The sequence below is a fragment of the Ambystoma mexicanum genome, chromosome 3q (assembly GCF_040938575.1).
Source record: "Ambystoma mexicanum isolate Mex_15411 chromosome 3q, UKY_AmexF1_1, whole genome shotgun sequence".
Taxonomy (NCBI): domain Eukaryota; kingdom Metazoa; phylum Chordata; class Amphibia; order Caudata; family Ambystomatidae; genus Ambystoma; species Ambystoma mexicanum.
In genome coordinates, this window is record NC_090926.1 from 963434882 (window position 1) to 963449341 (window position 14460).

The window sequence follows — 14460 nt, forward strand, 5'->3', positions numbered from 1 at the left end:
TTTGGGGGATTTTGTTTTTTTGTAGGAGATGGCCATGACAGATGCCACTGGAGCAGGTTGTAAGGATTTAGCAAAGCAAGTCTTTTCCTAGTGCTCTCTCCTGGATAGCCAGCTTGAGAATGACAAAGTAATGGGTGGGTCCCTTCAGGGAAACCGTCCGCAGAACGCACAACAGTCTGCAGACTATCGAGTCAAAAAAAGGCCTTGGAAAGTTGTAAAACTTTGATAGATCAACTAAGAATAGGTCTAGGAGCCCTGGAAGGGTAAACTTTCAACTTGAAACACCCTAGATTGGCTGTAAATGCAGTTTCAAACTGTCCAGGTGACAGACACAGTCCACGGACACACCGTACGGGTGCGGTCGCATGACGTCGTCTGGGGAGGTCCACAGTTGCGGCGGGTGTCCACGGACTACATGGAAGCGGTGCCGGCAGGCACATGGATGTCTGCAATCTGGCGCGATGTCGGCGTTCCAATTAAAAGTGTGTCATGCGAGACCGGACATGCACGATGTCCGCGAACATCTTTTTTGAAACCCGACAACCCAAACAGTCTTCTAGTCTCCAGACTATTCATTGGGGTTTTGAAAAACAAAAAAAGAAATTGTATCACACAATAATATACAAGACATAGCATAAAAACAATATTTATTAAAGTGATGGGGCATCAGAATGAAAAACATAAATGGGAAATTTGGAATTTGTAGAAAGTCCTCATCGGGGAGGGAGAGAAGTTTCATGAATCCGTTTTTGATTTATATTGTGTGAATTTGATTGGGTGATTGCTGGGGCAAGGAGGGCAGTGATAATAAACCTTTCTCATAACATGATTTTTAACATAATTTAGAAGTTCTTAAAAGTTATTTGTTAAATTAATCCAATTTTGAAGACAAGATCATGATTCTATTGTATATAGGTGGGGATTGGAATGGTCTAATTGTTGGGATTCTCCAAAATTAATCTGTGGTGTAGTTTCTTCATGTAAAGTATGTACTATAAGAAAAGAAGACATTATGTCGATGAGCTCTGTATAAATTATATTTATTTATATTTGAAAGATGTATTTTTTTATAATTAAAATGTTATCATTGAGGACTGGCCAACAGGGGGCGCACAGATGAGCTCCGACTCTGTGAGCTCCGTCACCGTAGGTCCTTGAGGCGACCTAGAGGCCCACCAGCCCCCCGACAGCTGAGAGAAAACACGGGCAAAAATCGGCCCAGGGAAAGCAGAGAAACCACCGTCTGAATATCCGAGCCCCAGGACGTGCCTGCAGCGAAAGTGAAACCCCGCCTCAGCATCGTGGCAGCCCGGCCGTGGATTCCACGAGACGGCAAAGGCCTGGACGGGCAGCCCGCGAAGTGCCCCCTGCACCCCTCCGGTCCGGTCGTTTGAGCCCCGTGTGCGGGCCGGAGAGTCGAGCAGAACCAGGAGAGCCCCCGGCAGGACATCCCGACCCCCGTACTATCGAGGATCTGGAGGGGCCTGCAAGCACACTAATGTGAGGAGCCCCCCTCTGCGGAACCTCCCGCAAAGCGGCTCCCTTCACCCGCTGCTTGCGCACACGGCGCCCGAACGGGCCCCTTCAATCCCTCCCTCTGCCCCCACAGAATGAGTGAATCCACACGGCGGCTCCCCTCATCCGCTGACTGCGTGCGTGCACAGCGCCCGACGGGCTGGCCCCTCCAGTCCTGCTGCTCGTGGCCCCCCCACGGGAGGTCCGCAGCCCTCAGGAGGCCGCGAATATCGGCGTTTGGGACAAGGGGAGTGCCCACCCACCACTGCACACTGGGCCCCCAAGACCATTGCACCGCCAGTACCCCCATCAGAGGTACGTCCCAGGCACCCTCACAAAGGAAACTGGCACCCTCCCCCGCCAAGCCCTGACTGCGGTCCCAAGGCTCGGTCCGCACCACGGGGGATTAAGACGGTTGTTGGCGCCCTGCTCAACCGCTTTAACTCAAATTTGGAATAACTCTGTTCACCACAGTTATCCCGTGCCTGATCCCCTAAGGCTGGCAATTTGGGATAGGAGAGGGGACCCCACTCTGAAGATTGTCATAACCCCATCTCTGTGGAGAATCAAGTAACTACTCCCCCATAATGAAAGTGGAAAGAGGAATATTTTAGAAGGCCCCATGCCACCACGGGCTACAGCCGCCCCGGATCCTCAACAGACACCCCTAAGCACCGTCCCCCACCCCAGCCTTGCAGCCGCATGACCCCCATTACCGGAAGTGTCTGAGGATTACAACCACCAACTTCCAGATGCAAGTGCCACATATTGGAAAACGGCGACACCCAATTAAGCAGTGAACTGGAACCGGACCCCGTGGGCCCTCTTCCCTCACAGGCAACACCTGAGGGTATACTCTCCCCCTGGCACCGCAGACTGCCCACCGAACACCCTACCAGCCTTTCATCGAATCACACATCGGTCTCAATATATGGGCCTTCCCCGACACTACTCATCTACGCAACTCCAGAGAGGGTAAGGCCCCCGATCCAGGGGCGTGTGCCTCCTCTCACCCTGGACTCACTATGAACATAAAACATAAGCTTGCTAAATACGCCTACGCCCCATCCGCCCCGTTCCTCGCAGCCACAGCCACCATGTCAACGAAAAACGCAGAAGCGAGAGCGGCCGCTACTAAAGGAGACATTGCCGCTCTGTTAAACAAGATAAAAAATATGGGGGCCAACCTTGGTGGCAAAATCGACAAGATCACCCAGAGAATGGACAGCTTCGAGGAGAGGTTGGAGGGGTCGAGAACAACCAAGCCTCAATTGATACCCTCGAGACCCAAATGGACATGAGGATACGAAATATTGAAAAAAGAGAAGAAGAGATACGTCTCAAAATGGACGATTTAGAAAACAGAGAAAGAAGGAATAACCTGTGCTTTTTTGGGATTCCAGAACACAAAGGTGAAACCGAAGGAGACCTCAAAAGCACGATCCACGAAATCATCAAAATCCTAACGGCAGATGAAGACATTGATGAACCCAAAACTGAAAGATTACACAGAGCAGGCGGGCCACCGGGTGGCCCGCGTTCAGTCCTAGCCAAATTCCACCGATACCAAGACAGGACTAGGGTCCTTGAAGAGGCCAGATCCGGAGGTCCACTCACAATGGGAGGTGCCCAAATAACGATTTTCCAGGACCTATCCTCGCTCACACTGGCGCTACGACGCCTCTGCATCCCCCTAATAAGATGGCTTAAGGAACGGGGCACACAGTACAGATGGGGATACCCCTTCTCACTCAAGTTTGAGCACGAAAGCAGGAAAATTGTCCTCCGGTCAGAAGGGGAGATTAAGGACTGCATCGCTGAAATTCTGGGAACAGGCCCGGGAGAAGGCGAAGGAGGTAAAAATGAGCGAGCAGGAATGCAATGGGAACTCCAGGGCCCTAGGAGAAAAAGAGTGTAAGGTTCAAGAAAATACAGACGCCCTAACAACACGCCTGAAAGCGCAAAATGAAGATGAATCTCACGATCCTTACGAACTAACATAGAAACCCACGGCTGAAACACTGCCACAGACCCTCAGAGGGCCAGAGATCCAGGAACACAGCCGACATGAGAGTTGCCACCACAGAGCGCCCCTCTGAAGTAAATGAGGACATGAACTTTTGATGAAAGAGCCAGAGGACGCACGTAATGTTATGACCTTGTTTGTTTATTATTGTTGTTATTGAAATACATGATGTTGGGGAGGAGGGGGGAAATGGGACGGGGGCTCAACCTTATGTTAAGATGGTATACTTGACTGGGACCGTGAGGTAACGGTCCCCACTGATGGTCCGACATTGGACTGAACATTTTCATCAGGTCCGAGCCGGACGCCGTCACAGGCTGCCAGAGCAGCATCCTCATCTTCTGAGTTCACTTGAACACCGTCAACTCAGGAGGGGAAGGGAGGGGGAGGGAATGGGGAATAGAAACTTGGAAAAGATACTTTTATCATCTGAACCACTCCAGAATAACAGATAATGTGGAACTGGGAGATCGAACACTTGGCTGGCTGTTGAGAATGAGCAACTTCCCAAAACTAACCAACAATGGCATCATCTGACAGGCCCAAAGGGGGAGACTCCCTCAGAGTTGGGACCATCAATATAAAGGGCTTGAACTCACCAACTAAGAGGTCACTGGTGCTTAGGGAATTCCGCAGATTCAATATCGACATCCTTCTCCTCCAGGAGACGAATTTTGCAAAGGTGGAGGAACGATGTATCCTGGGAAGGCGGGGGGGCAGGCGTTTTGAGGCTCTGGCCCACTCAGGAAAGGAGGTGTCGGAATCCTACTCAAAAAGGGACTTAAATTTGAAATGGAAAAAACATGGTCCGACGCGAGTGGCCGTGCCCTCATGATAATTGGGAAAATTGCAAAAGTCAAGATAACAATTGCCACTTTATATTCGCCCAACAGCGGACAGACTGCATTTCTTGAGAAAACGACCCCCAAAATAATGCTAGAGGCCACAGGCCATATCATCCTGGGAGGTGACTTTAACCAATGGGCAGTCCCGACCAAAGACTGGAAACCAGGTAAACCTAAAATGAAAAACCAACCTAGGGGAGATCGTACCGACCTGGCCGAAATCATGAAGCTGTATGAATTAAAGGATGTGTGGAGAACTTTGCATCCCAGCGACAGCGGATTGACCTTCTATCCGAACCCTCACAACACATTCACACGTATAGACTATGTATTTCTTACGGCTGATCTCACAGGGACTGCACACTACTCTGGTATCATTCCGATAACGTGGTCGGACCATGACATGGTACTAGTGGATATCAACTGGACAAACTTACCCGTTGCAGGGGGAGCCTGGCGCTGCAACGAGACTCTCTGGAAGGATGCGGCCTTCCAAACTGAAATGGAGACAGAGATTGACGAATACTTTAGAGCAAATAATAATGGGGAAGTCTCCAAACAGATCTGGGAGGCCGGGAAGGCTACATGGAGAGGCATTCTAATATGAGAAGGGTCCTCTAAAAAGCAGGAGCGAAAGATTATAGAACAAAGACTGCAAGCCGAAATACACCAATTAGAGGGTGAGGTAAGAAAAAACTGAGGTAGACACTGATAACATAAAAACAGCCCAACGAAAAAGGGAAGAACTACGGAGGCTGGAACACGATCAAGTTGTACGTAAACTGCAATTCCTTAAACAGAAATTCTATGAGAAGGGAGACAAGGCCTATGCACTGCTGGCAGCCAGACTTAGGGAGCAAAGGGCGGAATGCATGGTACAGGAAATAATAGAGAACCCCACCCACGTGACTCACCCCCCCGCACTATCCCTGAGTGCTTCGCCAACTTTTACGAGAACGTATACACCTCTGAAACAACCTCTGACCAATCAGACACAATATCCTATTTATCCTCGATCCCCATGCCTGCGATAACGCATACAGACACTGAGCTCCTTGAATCCCCAATCACGAGCAGGAGATCCATGACGCGATCAAAAGGCTAACGCTGGGGAAATCCCCAGGGGAAGACTGTTTCACCGCCGGCTTCTACAAAACCTTTAATAGACATCTAACACCCTTCCTAACGGAACTATTCAATGAGATAATAGAGACGGGAGTGGCACCGGATTCCTTTAAAAGAGCGCTGATAACTGTAATCCCCAAAGAGGGAAGAGATCCCAAACATTGCGGATCCTACATCCTACCGCCCCATTTCCCTCCTCAACCTCAATGTCAAAATCTATGCCTGGGTATTTGCTGCAAGATATAGAACAGTGATGCCCCACTTGATACACCCTGACCAAGTCGGGTTTATTCTTGGGAGACGGGGAGCCGACACCATGCGCAAAACATTACATCTCATCCATGCAGCTCACAACCTCCCCGGCGATCCTGCCCTCTTGTCAATCGACGCAGAGAAAGCCTTTGATACGGTGGAGTGGGAGTATTTGGGTACAGTCCTGAAGAAAGTTGGAATAGGCCCGATAATTCGAGATGGGATACGATTATACACTTCCCCCAAGGCGTCGATATTTGTGAACGGAGAATATTCCAGATGGTTCGAGCTAAAGCGAGAAACCAGGCAGGGATGCCCCCTCTCCGCGATTCTATTTGCACTCTCCTTGGAACCCCTAGCACAAAAAATGAGAGCCGACCCTAACAGAGGGAATGCGATTAGGGGCAACGGAATACAAAGTAGCACTTTATGCAGACGACATCCTCTTACACATAACTAACACAACAGAATCCATCCCTCACGCCCTCAATCTAATAGACAAATTTGGCCAGTTCTCTGGGTTATAGTAAATAAGTCCAAATCCATACTGTTCCCCCTCCAGGGATCCCCTGAAGTGAACAATGTTTGGTTCCTCCCGCTAGGCCTCAAATTAGAACACACCACATTACAATACCTGGGCATACAAATCACAGAAACCCTGAAAGATCTCTATGAAGCCAACTTCCCCCCACTTCTCCGGCGTTTCGCAGACGACCTCAAAAAATGGAATAAACTCACGATTTCCTGGTTAGGGCGAATTAATGCCGTCAAAATGGTATGCCTCCCCCGTTTCCTATACCCCTTCCAGATGTTACCAGTAGAGATACTGAAACGGTTCTTTGTGGAAGCCAAAACGACTATGATGCGATTCATCTGGCAGGGGAAGGAGGTGAGAATTCCATATAACACATTGACTCTCCCCAAAGATAAGGGAGGAGTGGGGCTCCCTGACCTGAGAACGTACTACAAAGCCGCCCAGGTACGTGTCCTAATTCCTCATTTTAGGGACCATAAGAACATCCAGTGGGTACAAATGGACAATCACTATCTGTCCCCGGCAACAGTATCGGAGTGGCTATGGACCCCACACAAAAGGGTGCTAAGGAAAATCAAAGGCCACCCCATACTGAGCACCATATGGAGCATATGGCGAACTGGCAAAGAAATGTGCAAAATCACCACTTGGCCGTCCCCACTCAGCCACTTATGGTCTCCAGGTATAAACAATCATATCCCCAATGTGGGCAGGTTTCAATCATTGTATGCGGCGGGCCTAGAAAGGGTGGGGCAGTTGCAGAGAAAAGATTTATTACCCTCCCAGATCTGACGGAAGCCCTGTGTATAGGCACTCTATCTACGTTCCAGTTTATCCAAATAAAAGGTGTATTAACGAAGCCCGAATGGAGAGACAAACTTAAGAGAGATCTTACCCCATTTGAGAAACTCTTGGACTCCAGATGCGAAATGAAAGGCCTCATATCCGCAATGTATCAGGAACTGATAGCGGCAGGAGAGGGATCCATGGACCCACTGAGGGCCAGATGGGAAAAAGACATCGGAGAAGTAATACTCCCCGATCAATGGGAAATAATGTGCAAAGCTGCGTCCAAGACCTCCATATCCAGCCAATACAAGCTCCACGCCATTAAACTCTTACAAAGATAGCAATACGACCCCTTCAAGCTCTCCAAAATGTCCCAAACAACAAGCCCGAAATGTTGGAGAAACTGTGGCGAAATAGCCAATTATTGGCATATGTGGTGGGGCTGTCCACGCATAAAAGTGTTTTGGGATGAGGTACTGACATGGATCGAGGAAGTGGATGAGATTCAGAGAGACGCTGACCCTTATCTAATACTATTTGGCCTAGAAAGAGACGAAGACGACTGGACCAGAGTGAAAGGCTTAACCCCTCACTTATTGTTGGCCGCGCAGGCCTTATTAGTGATCAAATGGAAATCCCCAATAGTCCCAGGAAAGAATGAATGGATCAACTTGGCCACAAACATCTATTCAATGGAAACAATCACTGCCTCCCTACCCGATAAAGCGGCCGAGTGTGAAACCCTGTGGATCGACTTCAAGAATACATCTCACAACCTCTGACTCCCAATCAGAGGAGCACACAGAACCCTGATACAAGATGCAAAGCCCAACAATGTCAACCTGGAAATAAACTCAATCCAAGCGACGACAGAATCACCAGCGAATCGTACTATGCCAACTGTGTTTTTTATAGTTCCCATGATATCTGAACCTTGACAAGATGTATGCTACTCCAAGAAGGGGAGGAGGGTGGGTAAAGACTAACCGTTGAAGTGACACACCTAGAAGTATGAGACCATTGCCAAACCAAGGAAGTGAAATGATGCAATAAGTTATGTTTCGACCGAGCTAATATGTGCCAAAGGTGATGTATTACATAATGCGACTTTGTTTCTTTGTTCTCTATTATTCTTTTGTTCTGTTCCTTTAAAACCAAATTAAAAAAAATATATATATATTTCATCATTGCTCATTTCTTCTTTGGCAACTTTTTCTTCCAGCAACTCAAGTATGTTTGCTCTTGTAAATAACAAATAGTTAGATTTGCTTATGAGAAATGTTTATATTATGAATGGTAATAATATCATTGGTTAAATTGTTCAATTTATAGAAATAGCACTTTTTGAGCAGCTTACAACTCTGGCGCCGTTCGACGAATGGTCATCAAACTTTGCAGACAGGTGCACGTCGATTGGAGTGAGGTGTGTCATTATTTTTGAAACCATTGCCATATTGGATGGGCGGATCATGCCTTTGTACGTGGTCAGCGCAGTGAGGAAAAGTCAAGAAAATATATTTGGGGTTATTTTGTGGACAAAATAGGGCCTGGGAAGGGTGGGGGATTGGAAAAAAGTTGATAGAGCTCTTTGTATAGGTGGAAAAAAAAAAAGCAGGTGCTGCCCTGGCTGACGTGAATTTGTCTGTCCGCAGTAGTTATTGGGATTGAGAGGAAGCGGTCTGTGTTATTCTTGATATTTGGTTGTATTGTACAAATTTGTCATATGGTTTAATTCCATTGTGGTGGTTGTGGCCAGTGGTCACTGGCCATATACACTATAGTAATATATGTATAGTTATTATAGGTACTATAGGGGGTAGCATACCGTATTTGCAATATTTGCAATATGGTGGAATGCTAATTGAAGTTTATATGTTATTTATGCTTGTAGTACAATTGAAGATAGTGCTCCTTGATCTCTCTGCCACCTCTGACAAGGTCAACTATTCTATCCTCATTAAACGGCTCCATGATCCCTTCGGCATCATGGACTGCGCACTGGACTGATATATATATATTCCCTCTGGCTCAACTGGTCTTCTCTCCTCATTTCCAGTGTTATGCTGATGACACAGCTTTCCTTGAAACTTCCCTCTACTACTTTCTCCTCCCCCTCTCTCACCCCCAATTGTCTGACCACCATCCAGGAATGGTGTGTGGCTAACTATCTGTCTCAATGCCAGTAAGATGGAGATCCTCCTTATTGGGACTTTGGTGCCCCTTTACCCTCCTACCCACCCTCCTTGGGCTCTCTACTCTCACCATCCTGTGAGGCCACAAACCTGGACGTTTTCAAGAAGGCCCGATTTCAGCCTCGCCTCCTTACAGTCATTCTACCTTTCCTACCCTTCCCCCAGAAGCTCAACATCTCCAGAGTCCTGGTCCTCTCTAGGCTGGACTACTGCAACAGCCTCTTCCTCAACCTCCCCCCTTTGTTCCCTACGCCTCCTTCAGCTAATCCAGAATAGGAATCTCTTCAGTGGCTCCTGGTGACTCGAGAATGAAATTCTAGATCCTGTGCATCATCCGCAAGGCATTCTGGGGCCTAGGACCAGGCTATCTCCAACTTGCTCTCCTTAAAAATACTCCACCTGCTAGAGCGCTCCACTCCTCTAACTCCAATGCTCTGTTTGCAAACGCTTCTCCAAATAGAGAGCGGGAGGCAGGTCTCTCTGTTCGGCTGGTGCCTCTCTTTGGAACAGCCTCCCTGCACCTCTTAGGCTTGAGACGGACTTCCTTAAGTTCCGGAAACTTCGAAAAACTCGTGAACCTCAAGTTCCAGGGCCTATACCTAGCCATCACCAGGATGCCCCCCCCCTCATTCAGCACATCCTTTGCAGGCCACCCACCTGGCGGCTGTGCACCCCACCCTTGGGACTCCTACGCCCTCAGCAGTTAACCAGTGGCCTTCCAACTTGGCATCCCTTGGCACTTTCTTCCCGGACTTCCATCAGTATTTGCCCAGCCCTACTCCCCCTTCCATTCATGCACTTCTCTAACTGCACAATGCATATGTGCATTTATAGCAGACTGTGCATCGTTTGTTTTGTATAAGTAAGGGAGATGCAAAAGATTTCTAGAACATTGTTAAGTGGCAGTTGGTGTGGGGACGTTTATTTTGTTGATAGGGTTACATGTACAGTTGTTGCAAGTGATTGGTGGACCGAGGATTGGCTGTTCAAAAGCAGGCAATAAGGGAGTGTTACAAACAAACATAAAAAGGGTATAAGGGTTGTCCTGTGTGATGGTGTGCACGTGCCATCCGTGTCTTTATCTGGTTGACAATCGGCCTAGTAGGATCGCTGTTTCGGTCTTCCCTCTGTTCCCCCTCCCTTGCTGCGTCGCGCATTGAAACACTTGTGTATAGGCGCGTTTATAAATGCCATATCATATCATATCTTTTAATGATGCCTGGCCTGGTAAGGAGAATGCAGAGACCGCGAATAGTCATGAAGGTCCATGGATTATGGTCCTTAATGTAAGCTAGAGAAAAGTATTTGTGACAGAAAATGTTTTGTCCTTTTTTCTTTTTCTGTAGTATACAATTGTCCATAACTTCCAATAAAAAATGGTAATGTAAATGTTGGAGAATATCATTGAGTGTAAGTACTTTATTGAAAAATGTAAAGTAGATGGAATCTAAGATTCCTTGTATTAGTTCTATTTTTAAACTGTGAAAGGTGGCTCCAAAAGGAATCTTTATTTGGGCGTTTTTTGATTTTCTTTTTCTTTACAGGAGAGTCCAGGAAGTAAGGTGGGGAGGGAAATGAGGGAAGGGGCACCAACCACAGAAACAGAGGGAAGGTGGACAGGGGAAGATGATGGGCCTGCCTTAATCTAAAGGGGCAGTGTTTCGCCTTGAACTTCAAAAGTGCCCACCCCCTGCAGAGTGGTGTGTTGCAGTATATACATAGTACTGTTATCTTGGAAAGATCTGGATAAACAGCCTCTTTTATGGCTTGCAAGGTAGCTGGTGGGACCTTCTGCCCCACAGGGGTAGCCTGTGCGGTGGCAGTAGCGGTTGACGAAGATGAGGTAGAGGAAGACAGCCTACTACTTCCTGAGAAAGGAACAGCCTTTCTCAGAGCACCTGGGTGGTATGAGCGGGTGCAGCAGCGCATGAACGTGGTACCAAAAGATTACTGCCCAAGTTGTCCGCGACAGAGTACGATTCCACACTCAATGCATTCAACATGGGTAGCCCGAGCCTTTGGTACCCCTCTTACAGTCTTAAAGAACCGCCACACCCACGATTCCTTATGGGTACTGGAGCTAGGCATTTCCTCTAGCTCATCTTCCTGGTCGTCTTGCTCATCCTCTGCATCATTGCGCATTTTCCCTTGTCCAGCTGGTGGTGGTGGTGGTTCCTGGGCAGGAGGGCTGGCCATGGCTGATGCCATTTTTTAAGTTAAATTGCAGGTGTGCTATGACTCTTTCAAGCAGGTGCTCTCTCCTGGATTGCAGATTGAAAAGGAGCAAGGATAGGTCTAGGAGCTGTGCAAAGGTAAACTTTCAGCTTGAAAATTCCTAGATTAGCTGAAAATGCAGTTTCGAAATGTTGGTGAAGCACGGACCCGTTCGCGGACAAGTCATTGCGGTGCGTGCATTGTCACGTGACACTGTCCGAAAAGTCAGTAAATAAAAAATGGTGCAGAAAGTTGATAGAAGTGTTAAGAATGTTGATAGGAGGTGGTGAATGGCACAGTTTTCAGTTTAAACTTCCTAGATCGCCCGTAAACACTGCTATATTGGGGCGGAGTATGACATTAGGAAGTTGTCGCAAATTAGGGTGCTCTAGTAAAAACCTCTGAAATTCAGTGAAAAAAAACATTAAAAAAAGGACATTATGGTTAAAAGTAAAATTGAAAACCCCAGAAATTCACTGCCGAATTTCTGGGGGGTTCCGATATTACTTGTAACCATAACATCCTGTGAAACACAGGGTTTTCACTGAATTTCATAGGTTTTTATTAGTGCAACTTAACCGTAACGTCCCTTTAACAATGTTTTTCACTGAATATATATATATATGTGCCCCCACACCTTTTTTCTGTATGTTGTCCATTCCATCTCTAATCGGTACACACATCTTCATGCTGCTACTCATGTTGCACGGCTCTATGATAACCATACAGAACTGGCTCACAGATGACGGACTACATTTGAAATAGTTAAATAAAGCACTCTACGTCTTGTTTTGATAATAGTCAGAGCAGCACTCCTTGGATGGAGTCCTTTGAGAGGAATACAGCCAATCTGGTAGTAAACAACAAGGGGGTCGAGGTAATTCCAGGAGGAGGTACCAGTAAAACAGCTAAGTGGACTAATACAGGGACAGATGAAAGGAGTTTGTGGTTTCCAGTACATGATTGATCAATAAGTAGTTATTCGTACTAGTAATGGTACTAGTACAAGCAGTGGGATTAGTACTTTCCCAAGTTTTGGAACTTGTATCTGCCATGGATTCCCTCCCCTTGAATTCCAAGCCAGTTATTAGGTTTACTCCTGCATCGGTGTTGCATGATATCGTATACACAAATAGACATAAGGGGACATGGTAAGAAGACATTATTTTAAATGAAAAACGTGATCTGAAGAGAATATCGAATTTTTCATCCTCACATGTGGTACAAACGATTAAATAATCCAATGCTGCAGTTTCGCACGTCTAAAGTAAGCAAGAAAGCCACTTTACACTTCATGCACTGAGATAAATATGAGGACATACTCACCAACATGGGCAGCAGGAGATCAGCGAAGTAGACAAACGCGGCTCCGATAGTGAAGCCCACCGCCACGGGAAGGAAAGCCAAGGCCCCGTAATTACCAGAAGACTCTGCCATCTCGATGGCGGGTGCTAGAAGAGACCAATAGGAAGCCGCCAACATCACCTGGACACAAAAGAATGGAAAACATGACATAGAAGTTCAAATTAAAGTATTTATCTAATGTAGAAAAAACGGCATAATGTCTACATCAGTTTCAATAAGGCTTATTTTTCTGATGGAAAAAAATGCTTTAAATGCTCGGTTGAATTGAGTTGTCATGATGCACCAAACAGCAGCATTGTAAGGGCTCTGCCCAATATGTTAATGACATTCATTTACAAGATCCACCAATGTGCCTTAAAGCCCACAGACCATTTGAAAAGGTAATTAGGATAGCTCTGCAGATGTACTATGCTGCTGCATACATCTGTGCATAACCTGCCTGTTGCAGGTTGGATTCCTTGCACGACCAGTTTAGTCTTTCAAAGTTCATAGGTCGGTTCAGTGGGTACCACTATCACCGATCATTTAAGAATCAATGGAATGTTGGTTAGACACAAGTTTATATTCTGACAGAACAGCTATCGTTGTGGTACATGATTTGCTGAAAGTCTTATTAACAGCAAAATCAATTCAGTTTCTGTAAAGACTGTGGCCTATCACATGGGGCGCCAATGAAAATTGGACCATTTGGTGGTGATTGCTGTGTGAAGTCGACTGACACCACCCTTATTCCCATTACGTAGTTCAGTATGCAGCCACTAATTACCTGCTTTTTCCTAGTGACTAGAGACAGAGGCACAAGTATCTACCATTGTGCTGGAAATGCTTACAGGTGTACAGTGGTCGAAGTGTTAACATTTCTTTAAAAAAAAAAGGGGGGGGGACTATGGCCCACCTGGCCCCTCCTACTCCCCCCACCGACCTCATTGGCAGACCCTCACAATTCAAACACCACGCCTTCCTTTTCTCCACACCACCCCACACTGCCACTTCTTAAGGAACACTCCTAGGGAGATAGCCACGCACACCCGCCCATTATCTGCACAGACACTCTGCTGCAATACATGATTCATCCCAGGCACTCTATACAAATGAGCAAGAGCAACCCAGCACCTGCAAGATAGCAAGCACATCATGGTGAGCCATTATTGGTGTGTTACCAGCACGGCCCAAGTGGAAATCCCCAGTAGGGATTACTTAAATGAAGGTGTCCTTCAATGAGTCTTGGGTCGGTGCTCCGGGTTGAATGAGGTAAGGGAACAATTACTGATTTGCCCCAAAAAGTAAGGGAACGTCGTATCCTTTAGTCCCTGACCACTTTGCCTCTCATCACAGGGGGATTTTATTTCGAGGTATAAGGCTGGTTGCTTGCTTTCAAGCTATAGCAAGAATAAGGAAAAGGGTGAGTGGGTGGCTTTACAAAATGTCCACATGCTTCACTAGGTCAGTAGATTTCCAAGCTGATGTCTCTTCAGCCAGAGGACAGCAGTGAAATGTACATACTAACCAGTGCAAAAATCAGTACGATGCAATTCCTCTCTCTTACTGGAGTCAACTCCTCCGCACAGACAGAGGGGTATGCAGGCCAATTATATGAAACGG

General features: G+C 46.9%; 1 protein-coding gene across 2 annotated transcripts in view; it reads right to left on the reverse strand.

Annotated features, from left to right (window-relative positions):
- SLC39A11 (solute carrier family 39 member 11) overlaps positions 1-14460 on the reverse strand; it is a 2648929-nt gene that overhangs the window by 2362708 nt on the left and 271761 nt on the right. For both annotated transcript variants that reach the window (XM_069655098.1, XM_069655097.1), the window contains exon 4: positions 12820-12978. In XM_069655098.1, coding sequence (XP_069511199.1) covers positions 12820-12978 — 159 coding nt within the window. The remainder of the gene's footprint in view (positions 1-12819; positions 12979-14460) is intronic.